Source organism: Argiope bruennichi, chromosome X2 (assembly GCF_947563725.1).
Source record: "Argiope bruennichi chromosome X2, qqArgBrue1.1, whole genome shotgun sequence".
Taxonomy (NCBI): Eukaryota; Metazoa; Arthropoda; class Arachnida; order Araneae; family Araneidae; genus Argiope; species Argiope bruennichi.
This window is the reverse complement of record NC_079163.1, coordinates 69428040-69443427: the sequence shown is the minus strand read 5'-3', so window position 1 is coordinate 69443427 and position 15388 is coordinate 69428040. Positions and strand designations below refer to the sequence as shown.

The following is a 15388-nucleotide window of genomic DNA, read 5'->3' as shown; positions in this document are numbered from 1 at the left end:
TTTCTCAAAGAAATGCACATGATTTAAAATAAAACAAATGAATAAAAAAAATTCCCTTCTATCTCATTCTTTTTTCAATTAAAAATTTTGTGTACTTTTATTTTTAAAAATCGTATGTGCTCATGTTTAAAAATGATAAATGAAGGAAATGCCAAAAACTAATTTTTTGAGTAGTTTTTATTTTCCTTACTGACAGTACACATGTTGTATACCCGGCAGGACGTGTGACATTATTAAAAATCCTTAAAAGCTGCTTATTTTTTTTGATGATCCTTATATAATGTGCCTTACACGTGCATATTATTTTTATGCAGGTGCTTTTATTTTTCTTCTGATGGGAGGAAAAAATCATTTCACCACGCTAGATCTGCCTGATTATGAGCTGTTTTTTTGCTATGTTGGATCATTCAGTGTTTAACAGATTAAATGAAAACTATGTTGTTCAGTAAAAAAAGTTTTCTCAGTTTAGGGACATGCTGATAGAATGGGAAAAATATATTCTTTTCATTTATTTAACGTCTCTTTCACCTTTTTTTGCTTGTTTAGACAAGGAAAACCCCTTTCTTTTCAAAAATAATTTTAAGTGTTCATGCCACAGTTTTAGCTGTAGTTTCATCTTATCCCTTTTTTTTTTTCTTCTTTTTTACATGTGATTACTTGTTTGTAAAGCATTTGTTAGCTAAATTTTTATGCCATTTAGTGATTTTCCATAAGTGAATTAAAGATTTTTATTTCAATTAATTTTTGTGCAAAGATTTAGAACTTAACAATGTGCTGGAAAATGTGCATTTGATTCATTGTGGATTTCTTTAAATGAATACGTTGAATGATTCAGGGCTTCCAAAAATAAAAATAAAGCAAATATTCTTGGTGCTCAAAAGTTACTTCTATGTCATGTTACTTTTCCAGAAAGATATAAAAAAATAATAAATAAATAAATAATGTCAATAAAATTCCTTTTTTACTTTTTCGTATACGAGCTATTTAAAGAGGAAGACTTATAATCGCCAGAAAAATTCAAACTCGAGATTTTTCCCAAAGTCCATGAATCAAACCTAAGAATAATACATTTTTTGGTATTATGTCTATCTGTGAACACAGTAATTTGAAAAATTCTTTAGGCTGGAAATGAAATCCAAACCCATTGTTTTTTGCTTGTTCGAGTACATTCAAACAGGATAATTTCAAAACGCAAAATTCTGCATTGGTAAAACATGGCACAGTTTTAGCATATAAAGTTTTGATCAGTATAAAAATTTGGAACCAAATCCGACAACGAGTTGACTATCTATCGCTCTGTATGTTGATCTGCTTGTCAGTACTGTAACAAGAAAACACAACTAAAACAAATTTCATTTATCTATCCTGATTCTAAAATTGTAGCTCTGTCATAAACTTTGGATTAAATTGGTCAGCCAAAAAGCTTCGATGCATACTCTAGTTTTCTTTTTTTCTTTCTATACTGAGGCTCTGAAAATAAAAATTTGTGTACTTGAGGCAATCACGGCCTTACTTAAGTTGTCTAATTTTTATAGCAGAGGGATGGGTGGTAAATTTCATTAGGAATTGTGCAATGAAGTAGTGAGATATTATCAGCTGGTTTCATGTGTATTAATGGCAAAGTGGATTAAGTCATTTTTTCGAATTTATCAAAGTGATGGCACGCTTTTGCCTTTTTCTTTTTTTTCTTTTGTGTATATAATATATGTAAGATTGTAAAACAACTATTATGAGATGTATTAAATATGTAAATTTTAAGAAATAACATGTCATTTTAAAAGAAACAAATTCTGGAAAATTTTTCACTATTTTATTTGCTCCACATCCAAGTTTTAATCCAAAAAAAAAAAAAAAAAAAATAATAATAATGTAGAAATGTTTTTTTGTAAACATATATGGATATTTTTATCGTACTTTCGCATGCCGAGACAGCAAATGAAAGTAAGTGAACTCATAATTGGTTTAATATCCACATTTTATATAAAAACAACACCAGAGGTGTATTGATTATTTGAAATTTCTTTTTCAAGGCTATAACTTCAGATATTCAAGATTACTTCTGACATTCTTCAGATATTCGAAATTAGATTTGATTTATATATTTTTCATATATTGGTTATTTGGTATCTATTAGATGAAGATTTCTGATTTAAGACTCTAGAATACGAGGTCATCTTGATTTTAAGGATTTTACTTTAAAATTCGTTTTAAGCTCCATCCATGACCATTTTAGAAGTAGATTGAAAAGCATGCATCTCATAGCAAAAGAATACCAAGAAAGAGGGAGGCTAGTTTCCGAGATAGAATGCAATTTCAACTCTCTGAACTCTGTTGTGTTGAACTCTGAGCCATGCGGAGATTCCGAGGGAGTGAAAACAGTGTGAAAATAAATGACAGTAACAGAAGGCATCAGTAGCAAACGACAACTTTTTTTAATACGAAGACAAGAATACACAGACAACAAATGCATAGATGAAAGTACACAAGCAATATACCATAGCATACTACAACAAACAGTAGCCCACAAATAGTAATTGGTAGTAATTACAACCGCAGCACACAAAGCGGCCGGACAGAATTCAGCAGTAAACCTTTCGGCGACTCTTTCCACGATTCGATACACGGCTGACTTCGGCTTGACACTGTCGACATTTTATAGTTTCCGGAGGTGGGCGGAGAAGGTTCTGGAACAATCGTTCATATCTCGGTTCCTATTGGTTCTATCACCAAAATTCTGAAAAATTCTATTATGTATTTTGTGGCCAATCGCTGAGATCACTGATTCGGCATCCGATCAGCATCCAACAGAGCTGATCGTAAAATGGACTTTCCAGTGATTTAACTAACTGTGCTTGGAAGCAACATTATAGATTTGTAACAATATGTTTCAAGATGCAATAAATCTTAAACAATAATTCTTAATTTACATCATCTTTACATTGCATTCACATCATACCGAATAATTAAAACAAAAGTTTTGCATCTTTAAGGTTTGGAAGTATATTTAGAATTTTTATTAATTCTTAGATTCATTAGTTAAAAACTATTGAGCAAAAACACACAAAACATTTTGATGCAATCAAAGGAACAAGACCTAGTATATCAGTGTTCTACTTTTTTACCAAAGTCAGTGTTTTGATTTTTCTATTGAGTTGTTTTTGAAATGTATAGCAAAACTGAATTTTACATCATCTTCATCTTAAAAAAATCTTTTCAAGGATATTAATGTTTTAAACCATAAATTAAGTTTCTATTATTAATAAATTAAAAAAAAAATTTAATTATATTTTACAATTCGTTTCGCACAAAATGAAAACAAAAATTAATCTATGCGAACACGTTGTGAATATGTGGGGAAAATGATCTTTTATCGGCATGTTGTCATCACGTTGACAAAAATTTAAAGTGAAATATTTAGTTAACTCGTAGTGCAAACTAAATCTAGGAGTGTAATATTCGGCACGTGTTTACATGAAATGGAATAAATGTGATATTTTCTATAAAAAAAAATAAATGCGAGAAAAAGTTTTCTATGTCATTTTAAAGTAGCTATATTAATAGTTTTATTTAAGGCGTAATAGTTGAATATAAATAGGATATCCGCTCTAATCTGGACCCACCAGCTAATTTCGAAAACTTTATTAATTCCCATATATACCTAATAAAAATAATTGATATAAATAATCATATTTTATGCTGTTTGAAAATCGATAAATGTTCAGATGAATTACGAATTTTAAATCTTTATACAAATCCCCTGTTCTGTGTACATTTATTGATTGAACTAAAATATTATTTACCGCATTTAAATCTTTTTGAAGGTAAAACTGAATTTTATGGTGAATACAAGAAATTTTCAATGAACAATTCTTTGAAATATTTCACAAATTACATATATCATATAAACTGCTCTGTGGTACACATAAAATTACTATTCTGAAGGATTTTGTTTTCTGTAAATATTTTTTAAAATTCTGCTTGGTTTCAACAAAAACGTTTTCGTATTTATTGATTTTATCGCTTCCATTTGAAATTCAAATTAAAATCTTACAGCAAATTAGAGAAATATATTCAGGGCCCGACTTAGCCTACTTGGGGCCGGGCAAACACAAATGTAACTTAACACAATTAAGCAATTTAATTTTAATGCAAATAATTATTTTAAATAAAATATTGTAATTTGCAAAATCTTTCTTATTAGCAATTTTAACTATAATGGAAAAGTTCGTTTCATCATAATTTTAATATCTTATAATTTCTTACAGATCGCCACAAATGACTTTTGGAAACTGTGGAAAGCCCTTTTAATATCATAAATTCAAATGATAAAGAATGATACAGAATATAATTAAACATTGTGAATGACAATTTAAATGTGTGTTACGACATGGAATATGAAAGTGGCCGCTCTCGGCAGGTGAATTTCAGTCTCCTTGATGCGTATTTGAGCGATGCTTTCTTTGTATGGTATTACAGAAACTGTTTTTGCGTAGTAAAAAAAAATTATACAATTACTCATTAATAGCTAAAACAGTGGCGATAGAACCGAGAAATTGGGAATTTCAGTCAGATGCGAAAGAAAGATCGGTTCTCACTTTTCAAAAAAAAAAAAAAAAAAAAAAAAAAAAAAAAAAAGAAAAAGAAAGCACAAATAAGTTTTGGTTCGACCTGCTCACAATTCAAAACCTTGCAATGACGCCACATCTTTATTAAAGACGAAATAATACTTTTTCATAATAATGGCTTTGTTGTGAGCGGATTTTCGATCAGTAAAGATTCTTTAAGGGAGAATACGAAAGAACAAAGGTTCATTGCAAAAAATAATTGTTTATGACAGCATTCAAGCAATGGTGAAATAAGTAATTTTAAAGTGTAAAAGAATTGATTTTAAGTGAAGAATTCATGAGCCAAATATGAAAAGTGTAAAGAAAAGAAAAGATTATGTGAACATTTGGAAATAGAAAAGGGAAGCAGAGTATCAGTTCAAATTATTATATGGGGGGAAAAAAAAAAGCAGCTTAAAAGATTTTAAGAATTGAGGAAGGAATTGCAAGACACAAAATTTTGCAAAAATGTTTTAAAACCTTAAAATTCACTTAAATCAGAACTGGTTGTTTTATACCAAGTATTTTTATTAATACTCTAATAGATATTTCGATTTTGAAATTATTAATTATTATTTGCAAATTTTTTGCTCTTTTATTGTTATAGGTAAGCATTCGTTATTTGAGTTATCTTTAAATTAGTATATTTTATTCAGTTTTATTTGTAATATAATTAAAATTGGAATATTTTTATTTATAAAAACAAACTTTTGATTATAAGAAGTAATATTTTATGATTTTTTTAAAGAAAAATAATACCGAGAGTAATGTATAGCAATTTCTTTTGCTTAAATCTTTAAAATATATATAGTTGTGTACTGTCATACAGTTTTTATATTTGTGCTGCAGTATTCAATTCTAATACATATGAAAAACTCGGTAATTAGTTATTCAACTGTTTTAAAATTTTGAGGAAAGATCATAATAACCTTTACTATTAAAATAATTTATGTTGCAAAGAGTAGTTTTAATATTTCCTAGAATTCTTATGTAATTTTAGAAATAAAGTATTTTGTTATAATTTTCATTATTTTTTTTTCATGTAAGAAATGTAAGTTTTTAGGATGTTCATTCCATTTTTTAAAAATATTTCATGAAAATATAGCTTTTTCATATTAAATAACTCATTAAACTATTTTTAACAATGCATATTGTACACATCAAGTGACTCTAATTAGGGAGAAAGGCAGGAAATCAATATAAATAGTAATGGTAAGTTAGGAAATGTGTCAAGCTTATTTAGGGAGAAGTCAGGGAAATTTTTTTACAGCTTCTGTAGCCACCTTGTAAAAGGTGACTCTTCCATTTTTATTTCACTTCGTATGGTTGATAAGTTTTCTTGAACTATAACATGTTTTATACTTTGAGGTGATATGTATTCATGTGGTTTGTGTATTAAGTGAATAAATGCTTTGATAATCCATAATATTTATTCTATTTTTATTGCTTTTCTTTATTAGTGCAAAAGTGGAGTCTGCACATAAAGAGTTTAAAAAAGCTATTGGAGCATCAATTTGTCGTTTTGACTCTACTAAAAATAGTCTAATTATAATTGTAAGTTTTTGCTTCTTGTCTGAACTTGTTATCAATCCATTCTGAACTTTTTTTATCAATTCTTCTAATAATTTTAATAAAATGTATTGCAATTATGTTTTTAATTATTTGAATGTTTCATGCTTTGCTAAATTTTTTTCTTTTTCCTTTTTTGGCTGTATATATTTTGCATTTCAATTTTATATAAAGATATATATTCTAAAACTATAAGACATCCTGTACAGATAACTAAACTGTTAATGATAATTTTATTGATGGGATATGAAATAATTTTTTATAGAACTAGTGACGTTTATCATTTACTTATTTTAAAACATTATCTTGAAAAGTTGTTTTTCGGGTAACACACTGTATGCATTTGTAAAATGAAGGATCTCATAATATTGGATAATTATAACTCTATTAATATGTTATCTAATTAATGTTAGAAGTAGAGTTGGATTGTTCGATTATTACAAAACCCTGTGTTTTGGTACATTATATGAAACATTTGGTACATTATATGAAAAATAATTTATTTCATTTCTTTGAAAGGTCTTGTTTATAGATTAACAGGAAAATGAATATTTTGCTTGTCATTAAAACTACATTGTTGATAAAATTAATAATTTGGACAATATTGGACACAATCAAATTTCCATTCTTATAAAAGAATGTGGGTGTGCATTGTCCATAAAATCTGTCACTTTTATGAGCTGTAGTACCATATTGTTTCAGGGTTCCAGGCTGGAAACATGATTTCATTAACCCCCCGAGAACAAACGCATTTATTTACAAAATTTTTGTGTTGGGAACATTTAATTTGTAAGGCGGTAAATATTATGCAAAATTTCATTTAGTTTATATTATGATATATTCACAAAGGATATTGATATAACTTAAGGCATTTGGTATTACAATAAATTAAGACAAATGCATGCCGACCCGATACGTCAAATGTACCCAATGGGTTAAGAAGTCCTGTCTAAAGCTCCTCATACATAGTGAGGCTTCTGAGAACCAGCAAAAACATACTGGAATTTTGGTCTTCGAAATTAGGCTTTTGATTTCCGAAATGGATGAAAGGGATCACACATTCCCGAGTTTAGATCCCCTATAGTCGCCAGACAATAAATATGCCGAAATTTATTTGCGCATAATAAATCCTACAAAATTTTATCTGAAATGTGTTTTTATCGAATAAAGCTTCATCGGTGTTGATTCATATAGTTAATAAATTACCAAGTTTTTATCCCTCTTACACATTTTTAGCTTGGGATTTGAAAGAATCTATATAAAAAAAAATTAAGTGATAAATCAAGTTGCATAAATTCTTAAATTTGCTAACTTCAGATACAAATGAAAAATTTTTTTAATGTGCAGGAAATTTTTTATTCAATCAACAAAAAGAAAAAATACTGGCATATCAATAGTATTGCAGTTGATTTATTTTTACAAAATGCATGGAAATATTTAATGGAAAAAATATTAAGCAAGGGGAGAAAAAAAAAAAAAAAAATAGAAGAAAAGTTACAACTCTTAAAGTATGACCTCTTTGGAACACTACACGATCGGAAGTTGTCAAATGAATCTAAATACTAAATTACTATATGTTTGAAAGCCAGATTCTTCTGAAATATAATGTAGCAATCTCCTGCTCAGGGCCAGATTAAGCTTTTTAGGGGCTTTCGGGCATTGCAAGATTTGGGTGCTTCCCTTTTTCTTTTCTATCTATTGAAACTGGGTATTTTTTACTAATTTAATCTCTATATAAATATTTTAAGTAGCAAATTTTGACACACTCTAATAACAAATCTTCTAATTATAAGCCACTTTCAGTAATTTTAGTTTCAATATATGACATTTAAAACAATTAAAAAAGTATATTTAAAAGCTATTACAAAATGTATAAAAAGTGGTAACGTATTTAATTCCCTCTAAATTGTGAGGTTGGAGATAATTTTTTTTTAAAAAAATAAATCAACATTTAAGTATTATAAAACAGCATATTGTAAAACGTGCTAAGAGTAATTAAGAACATTGTTGCAATAGCATCCCGAAATTTAAATAAAACTTTATTTCAATTTGATAAGTGTACTGTTTTTGTAATTGAAACAAAAATGCCAAATTTAATTACTAATAAAATTCTGCAAAAAACATGTTGCTTTCTTTACCTATCTTATAATATAGTCTTATGGACAGCTGCTTAAAAGCAAACACTGGTGTAACATGAAATATGATACTGAAATGTTTCATAAATTAAAATAGACAGATAAAAGATGCCCTTTCACACAATGTTTCATAATAATCAATTTATCTCATAAATTTGTGGAAATATTTCTGGGTATGCTGTGTTAATTTGAATTAACATTGAAGTTAGAATCTTGTTTTGTGTTTAGTTATCAGTTAACTGACACCAACAATTAAAAATAAAGTTTTCATAAATACATCTTACGTACTTCACCTAAACAAGAAAATTTATTTGCTGATTACATAATATCTTTTATTCACAAAATGAAAATTTGTTTCAATTAAAAACTCTAGCCGGGATTGTTCCAGTAGTCAAATACATTAAAAGTTACACGTGGATGGAAGACCTAAATTCAAACGCAATAACGAACTGTACAAAATAACTCCCGAAGTGGGAATGAAAGACTTGCGAGAATAGAAACACAAAAAAGGAGTTAAAAAGAACCTACACAAGCTTCATTGTGGAATTCTCAAATTGAACATTAGCATCCACTTCTTGCATACAAGGTCATATCTTACAAAGAATTGCTCACTTTTGATGGCTTGAGAAAATTTTGCTGGTGTATTAGATCTTAAAGCGTGTCTGATGCATGTGAAACTCGGCATATTCGGATATTCTCTTGCTTGCGGGGCTTGTTAAGTTTGGAGAGTTATTCTGGCTCATGTGAAGCAAGAAAAATGTTTTCGGTTTTAGATATTCTGTTACATTGATTTACTTATAGTACCATTTCTAATGATAGTAAGGACGGAATCAATGGAGTGTTGGATAGAAGGAATAGTTATTAGTCTAATGAAATTTTTGTATGTTTTGCTTAAGGAACCAAGTTTTTGATAAATTTGTTGAAAAAGGCTAAATTTTTCACCGAAAATTCAAAGAAGCCCTACATATGACATTCTAATTTTGTTACCTTTTCCAGATGTCTTAAGGCTATAATTGGAATATTTCTCTCTGGTGATTTTCACATTTCTTTTAAATGCAGAAATGAGAGATATGATCTTCTTTGCTTGACTATTATCAGTATCACATATTGCACATTAACATAACATATTGCCTATTTTTGAGCAAGCCAGGAGTAAAATGAAGATTATTGCTCTAAGAATCATACCAAATGTGCCTATACTGCTAGTAATATATTAATTGTAGTTGTGCCTTATAGATCTGTTTCTCAAAATAGAAGAATTAGAAGGAATTGTATTGTTCTATACATGTTGATTTTAATTTGTATTTTTTCAGTCGAAAAGTGATACAGCTAAGAAGCGTGCAAATATGTTATGCGAGATGCATTTCCGAAATTTGAGGCAAAAAGTTCTTTTGTTGAGCAGAACTGAGGAAGCAGCTCGACAGCTGGAGGTAATTTTCTTGAAATTTTATAATTTGTTTAATATGTATATGGATTCTTTCCTGTCCTTGATATTTTTATGGATGGGCAAGTGATTATTTGAATTGTGGAATTATATATTTTTAAAGTTTTTTCTTTTTCTGTGGGAAAAAAAGCACCCGTCTCGAATTTTTTTTATAAAAAATTTCTTTTAAGGTTTAAAATTAAATCTCTAGGATGCAAATAACCTACATTTGCTGATTGAACATTTATAGACAAGCCAGAAATACTAAACATTTTAAAAATTATTTGATTTTTTTTCTGTGATTTGGTGCTTATATCTTTGCTATAAAATCACAGTGCTTAGAAACTTTTTATAGAAGAACCACCATAAATGTGGGCTTGAGGATTATATAGTGTCAAATATCCCGTTGCCTAGTGTAGAGTGAAAGCTTGAAGAGCTTGCTGAGGTGTTGTGTTCATCATCTACCCATGGTTCTGAATTATGAGGTCTATCCTATAATAGCCCTAGTGTTATTTAAAACTTGGCATTAGTATAAATAAACTCTTTGTAAAATTTAGGAATTTTACATTGTCATGAGAATGAACAGATCAGGGAATTCATTCCTTCTGGTTTGATATAGTTTATTTCTTGGCTTGTGAATATTTTCTGTTGATTATAATAAAGCTTTGTGACATCTTTGTTGTTTTAAATATATAATATGAATCTATTAATTTGAAGTTTTAAAACTGAAGCAAGTTATATCTGCATAATCTTCATTGAATGTAATATATTCATCTGTGCTGCTTTTGTTATATGATTGGTTTTAGTATTGTCATTTTAATGACATAAAATTCCTTACTATTGTTGCATTAAGATCTAAAAATTTATTCCTGTCTTAAATATCAGACTGACTGGAATCCTAAAAATAAAAAGGCTTAATGTTTTGACCAAAACTTATCAGATATGATTCTTGCAAAATATGATTATGCTGCAACTGAAAAATGATTTAAATCGCAAAACATTTTAACTGATTATATTGCACCAGTAGAACTATTTTCTAATTATATAAATATTTACAGGGTGTCTGCTCTTAATGGGTCCCAATAGCTAATTACTAAGCTATTAGATATAGACATATAGCTGCTAATGGGAAAAATACTTTAAATGGCAGAAAGAATTATATTTGATTTTATTTCAATCAAATTTTACGCAAAGATAAATAATCTAATTTATATTGCCCTCCAGGCATATCAGTTGTATTGAGTAAAATATTCTTGACACAGTAACATTAAAAAAAAAAAATCCTTCAACTAAAGCTGATTCGAGTTGTGAAATGCTGAAAATTACTTTTTTATTTTACCGCTAAATTCGCGGCCTCGTGATGGACTTTGAGAGATTGTTTGCAGATTGGAGTTATGCATTGTTCTTTTTTTAAACTTAAATTTTATTTTTGAATACTTTACCTGAGGAAGTACTATTGCTGCTTTGAAAGCATTTTTAATATTTAAAATTTAATCAATGTTTTCTTCTGTTTTCTCAATTAAAGCTTCACTTTTAATTTGCGGAATTTGGATTCAACAGGACTGTGAATACTTTCAATCAAATAATAAAAAAAAGAACTATTTTTGAGGTTGTAAAACATAACGTTATCAGTGGGGAATTTAGAGAACTCAACTTTTCGTAATAAAGGAGGGCGGAAGAAACGAAAATATTCGTTTCTAAATAAAAATGGTGATTATTTAATGGATGACAAGCTAGTCCATTATGCTCCTTCCATTATGCAAAATTTTAAGTGTTTGTAATTGTTTTTCTTTTATATAAATATACAAAATGCGCCATAAATTCGTGCAAACTTCCAAAAAAATCATAATAAAGTAATATACTGGAAAAAATTGCGGTTTAGTTGAATATGTTCAAAAAGTCTTTGGATTTTTTCCCCACTAAAAATGATTCAAAAATTGACTGATTAATGGCGTTCATACTTCAAACCGAGACAGTTTTTCCAAATCAGCTGAGCTATAAAACGCATGGTTGGAAATTTATCCGTCATTAATGCCAGCAAGTTCTTGAATGATATGATACCGGATGTTGTTTACCGGAACAGTCGGGCTGTTTTACAACAGTTCCAATGGCTACCTGTAATGCATCATAGAAAACATGGAGATAAATTAGGATTATATAGCTGTTACACTAGTTTAGTTAATAACTTATTTTTCAAAATCTTTTTTGCATTCTTCAGTCCATTGCCATGGAGTATCTTTTGAAAGTACATTTAAGGGATCCCTAATTTTAGCATAAAAATAAATAAACTTTGTATAAGCATTTATAGAACCAAGAAGATCTTGAATTTGTTTTACATTATTTGCAGGTTGTGTTTTTATATTTTCAATATAGTGGTTATGAGAAGAAATGCATCCTTCTCTGACTTTGTGACATATGAAGTATGTCATCCAATGTGCACAAATTCTTTTCACAGGAATTTTTATATCTTGTTATTTTTATATAATTTTATATCTATAAAAATTTATTATCTTAACAAATTATCAAAATCTTTTGTATAAATGTTTTTCAGAGTACTAGACTTAATTCGACGTCTGGTTACATAGAGGAATTTCAAGTTCGAGAAGATTTAATGGGTCTTGCTATTGGGGCTCATGGTGCCAATATTCAGAATGCTCGAAAATTAGAAGGTATAACAGGTATTGATTTGGAAGAATCTACCTGTACTTTTAAAATTTATGGAGAAGTAAGTTACTGTTAATCCCCCCCCCCCCCTCCTTGCTCTTTCTATGTTTTATATTTGTTAAGGCGACTTTTTTTTTTTACCAATATAGACCGAAGAAGCAGTTCACAAAGCAAGAAGCATGTTAGAATACTCAGAAGAATTAGTCGAAGTGCCAAGGTTACTAGTTGGTAAGTATTTTGTTTCTCAAATAATTTTTTAAAAATGCACTTCTTACATTTTATTTCATAATTTAACTTTTTATGGAAAAACTTTTTTACTTTAAATTTTAACTAAAATAATTGGTGAATTTGAATACAGAACATTTTAGTCGGCCATTTATCACTGCAACAAACCAAGATTAATGATCATCATTTTCTTTCCAAAGAAATTTATTTTGTAGGAATATGGTGAATCTAGAATATTATAAAGAATTTGTAATCTTTAGATGCCTTCTGTGAAAGCTGTTTTAAAAATATGGTTCTTTAGCGCAACCTGGATTCAAATAGTGTTTATGTGAAATTATTTTTTAAGAAATAGGATGTTTGTCTAAATCTGTAATTCTTTTCTAGAGAAGTAATAGAAAATACATTTTTTTTTCATGTATTTTATTTTTGAATGATTCTACATAATATATTGTTGGAGACAAAATTCCGTTAAAATCGACTGTAATGGGTGTATTATGACTTTGACAGCAGGCCGCAATAACAAATAACTTTTATTAACACGAAGGTACGAATACATACCAAACGACAAGACGTATACAAGCAACAAACAGCAGCACTTCCAACAAACAGCAAAATGCAAGCAGCACGACTGTGATAACCAGCTCGAAGTGCTGAGGGAGAAAACTCGTTCAACTATTAACTAGAGCTGAACTCGAATGACTAGCTCATTCTAATGGCTTTTTATAGTCCCCGAGACTGGGCAGAGTAGGTTCTCGAAAGGTCACTTTAAATTGCGTTTTAGTGGACCTATCGCCAAATTTCCTGCAATTCTAAAATCTTCCAACTTGGCGACAAGTCAAATAGGCGCCAAGTTTGGAGCTAAAGGCGAGGCTCATTGTTCTGGCATCCGTATAGCAACCGATAGAACTACTCGTCAAACTGTTTATCTTGCGATGGAAATATCTGCGCAGGGAAGCAACATTACAAATTCGAAACAATATTAATCTTGTCTTTGTTTAAAAAACAGGGATGTACGCTTTTAAAATTACGGCTGATAAAGTATAAGTTGTGATTTATATTTTTAGGTAAAGTTATTGGTAAAAATGGGAGAATTATTCAAGAGATGGTAGACAAATCTGGTGTAGTTAGAGTAAAAATTGAAGGGGATAATGATAATCAAACTCCAAGAGAAGAGGTTTGTATTTTGAAGCTTCCGTTTTTGAAATCATAAAATTTTATTCTAATTTTTGTTTTTAAATTAATTTTTAAAATTCTAGGTCCCATTTGTTTTTGTTGGAACTGTTGAGAGTATTAGTAATGCCAAAGTTCTTCTTGAATATCATTTAGCCCATTTGAAAGTGAGTTATGTCTTGTTTATTTGTTTGCAGTGATTATTAGTCTGTATATGATCGAAATTGGAACAGTAAATTCTCCAGCAATACAACTCTCCATTAGAAGTTCTTTTTTAAATATATTTTTATTTACTTCTAATGAATTAGCGTTAAAAATTCAAATATCTTTTTGCTTGCAGTAAATTCCATTGTAAACACGACAGAAAATGTGTATTTATGTACTTGAACTATGTCATTTTGATAAAATATAAACTTTGGATAGGCATTTCATATTTTATCTCCTTTGTCATCAGTTTATAAGGGCATAATAAGAATATGGTACATTCCTGCATTGTAGCCTGAAAATATTTTGTCAAATTAATGTTTCAAACTGTCTTATGGCCTTATAGCCTGTCTAGCCATTTGAATGTCATTTAATGCCCCAGGTGAAAAGTGCTATGATTACTGACATGACTTATTTCAGCAATTCTGGAATCGAATTTTGTCGTTCTTCAAATCGATTGCTTTGCTTTTCATGTAATATTTCTAAAGTATTTTTAATAACACAGGTGTATAAATTTATTCTTTTTATTGTTCAATTATCCATAGTTAATTTACTTCTTAGTATTTATTTAGCCCAGTTCATTATTTTATGAAGCTCAGTTTTTGTTCCAAGTCTGTGCCATGTCTATTTGCTTAAATAAAACTTATGAAGTGGCGTAAGAAATACAAATCAAATGGGTTTTTCTTTTCTGAAGTATAATGGAAAGTGAGTGAATGCATCACGGGACAAATCTCTACCATTTTCTCACAGCCCTTGAAAATGCCCTGACTTTGATTTTGCTGTACTCGGGCCCCCGTAAAAGTATTTATATTTTTCATTAAGTCATTAAAAATTAGCGAAATTAGCAATCGGGTTTTTCGAGCCAAAATGGAAAATCCTATTTTAAAAATACTACTATACGTTTTCATTCGGCATTGTGATTTTCAGAGAAAAGAGGGGTGAAATTAAGTTTGAAGTTAACGCTTTGTCTCAATGAAGGTACTTTTTCTTAAGAGACTTGCACTAAAAACATTTGAAATAACTTAGCTTGCATGTTCTGAAGAATAATCTACAATTATTGGTAATATTTTATGGTAATTATTTATTGGTAATATGTTAATATAAGTAATTCATTGTGGCTATGTATGTACATATGTTCTACACCTCTTAAACAACTGGGCCGAATTCAACTAAATTTTGCTAACTTAGTCTTTAAGGTAAGAGAAAGAAAATTTTACTTTTCAATGTTAAAAAATTAATATCTAGTTAAATAGAAATTAACCAAAATTTTGCTTTTTTTCTTCCCCACAATATAAGGGAAATTATTTCGGAAGAAATATTTTTAAACCATCTTAAAATTCAAAATTTTACGATTTCAATGATATTAAATTCATTTCTCTGCTATATTTCTTTCA

The 15388-nt window shown here is 29.0% G+C and overlaps 1 protein-coding gene across 1 annotated transcript in view; it reads left to right on the top strand.

Moving 5' to 3' along the window:
- Positions 1 to 15388, top strand: part of LOC129960192 (fragile X messenger ribonucleoprotein 1 homolog) — a 67830-nt gene that overhangs the window by 36367 nt on the left and 16075 nt on the right. Inside the window, exons 6-11 of the mRNA XM_056073413.1 lie at positions 6065 to 6158; positions 9622 to 9738; positions 12283 to 12456; positions 12545 to 12623; positions 13685 to 13794; positions 13877 to 13957. Coding sequence (XP_055929388.1) covers positions 6065 to 6158; positions 9622 to 9738; positions 12283 to 12456; positions 12545 to 12623; positions 13685 to 13794; positions 13877 to 13957 — 655 coding nt within the window. The remainder of the gene's footprint in view (positions 1 to 6064; positions 6159 to 9621; positions 9739 to 12282; positions 12457 to 12544; positions 12624 to 13684; positions 13795 to 13876; positions 13958 to 15388) is intronic.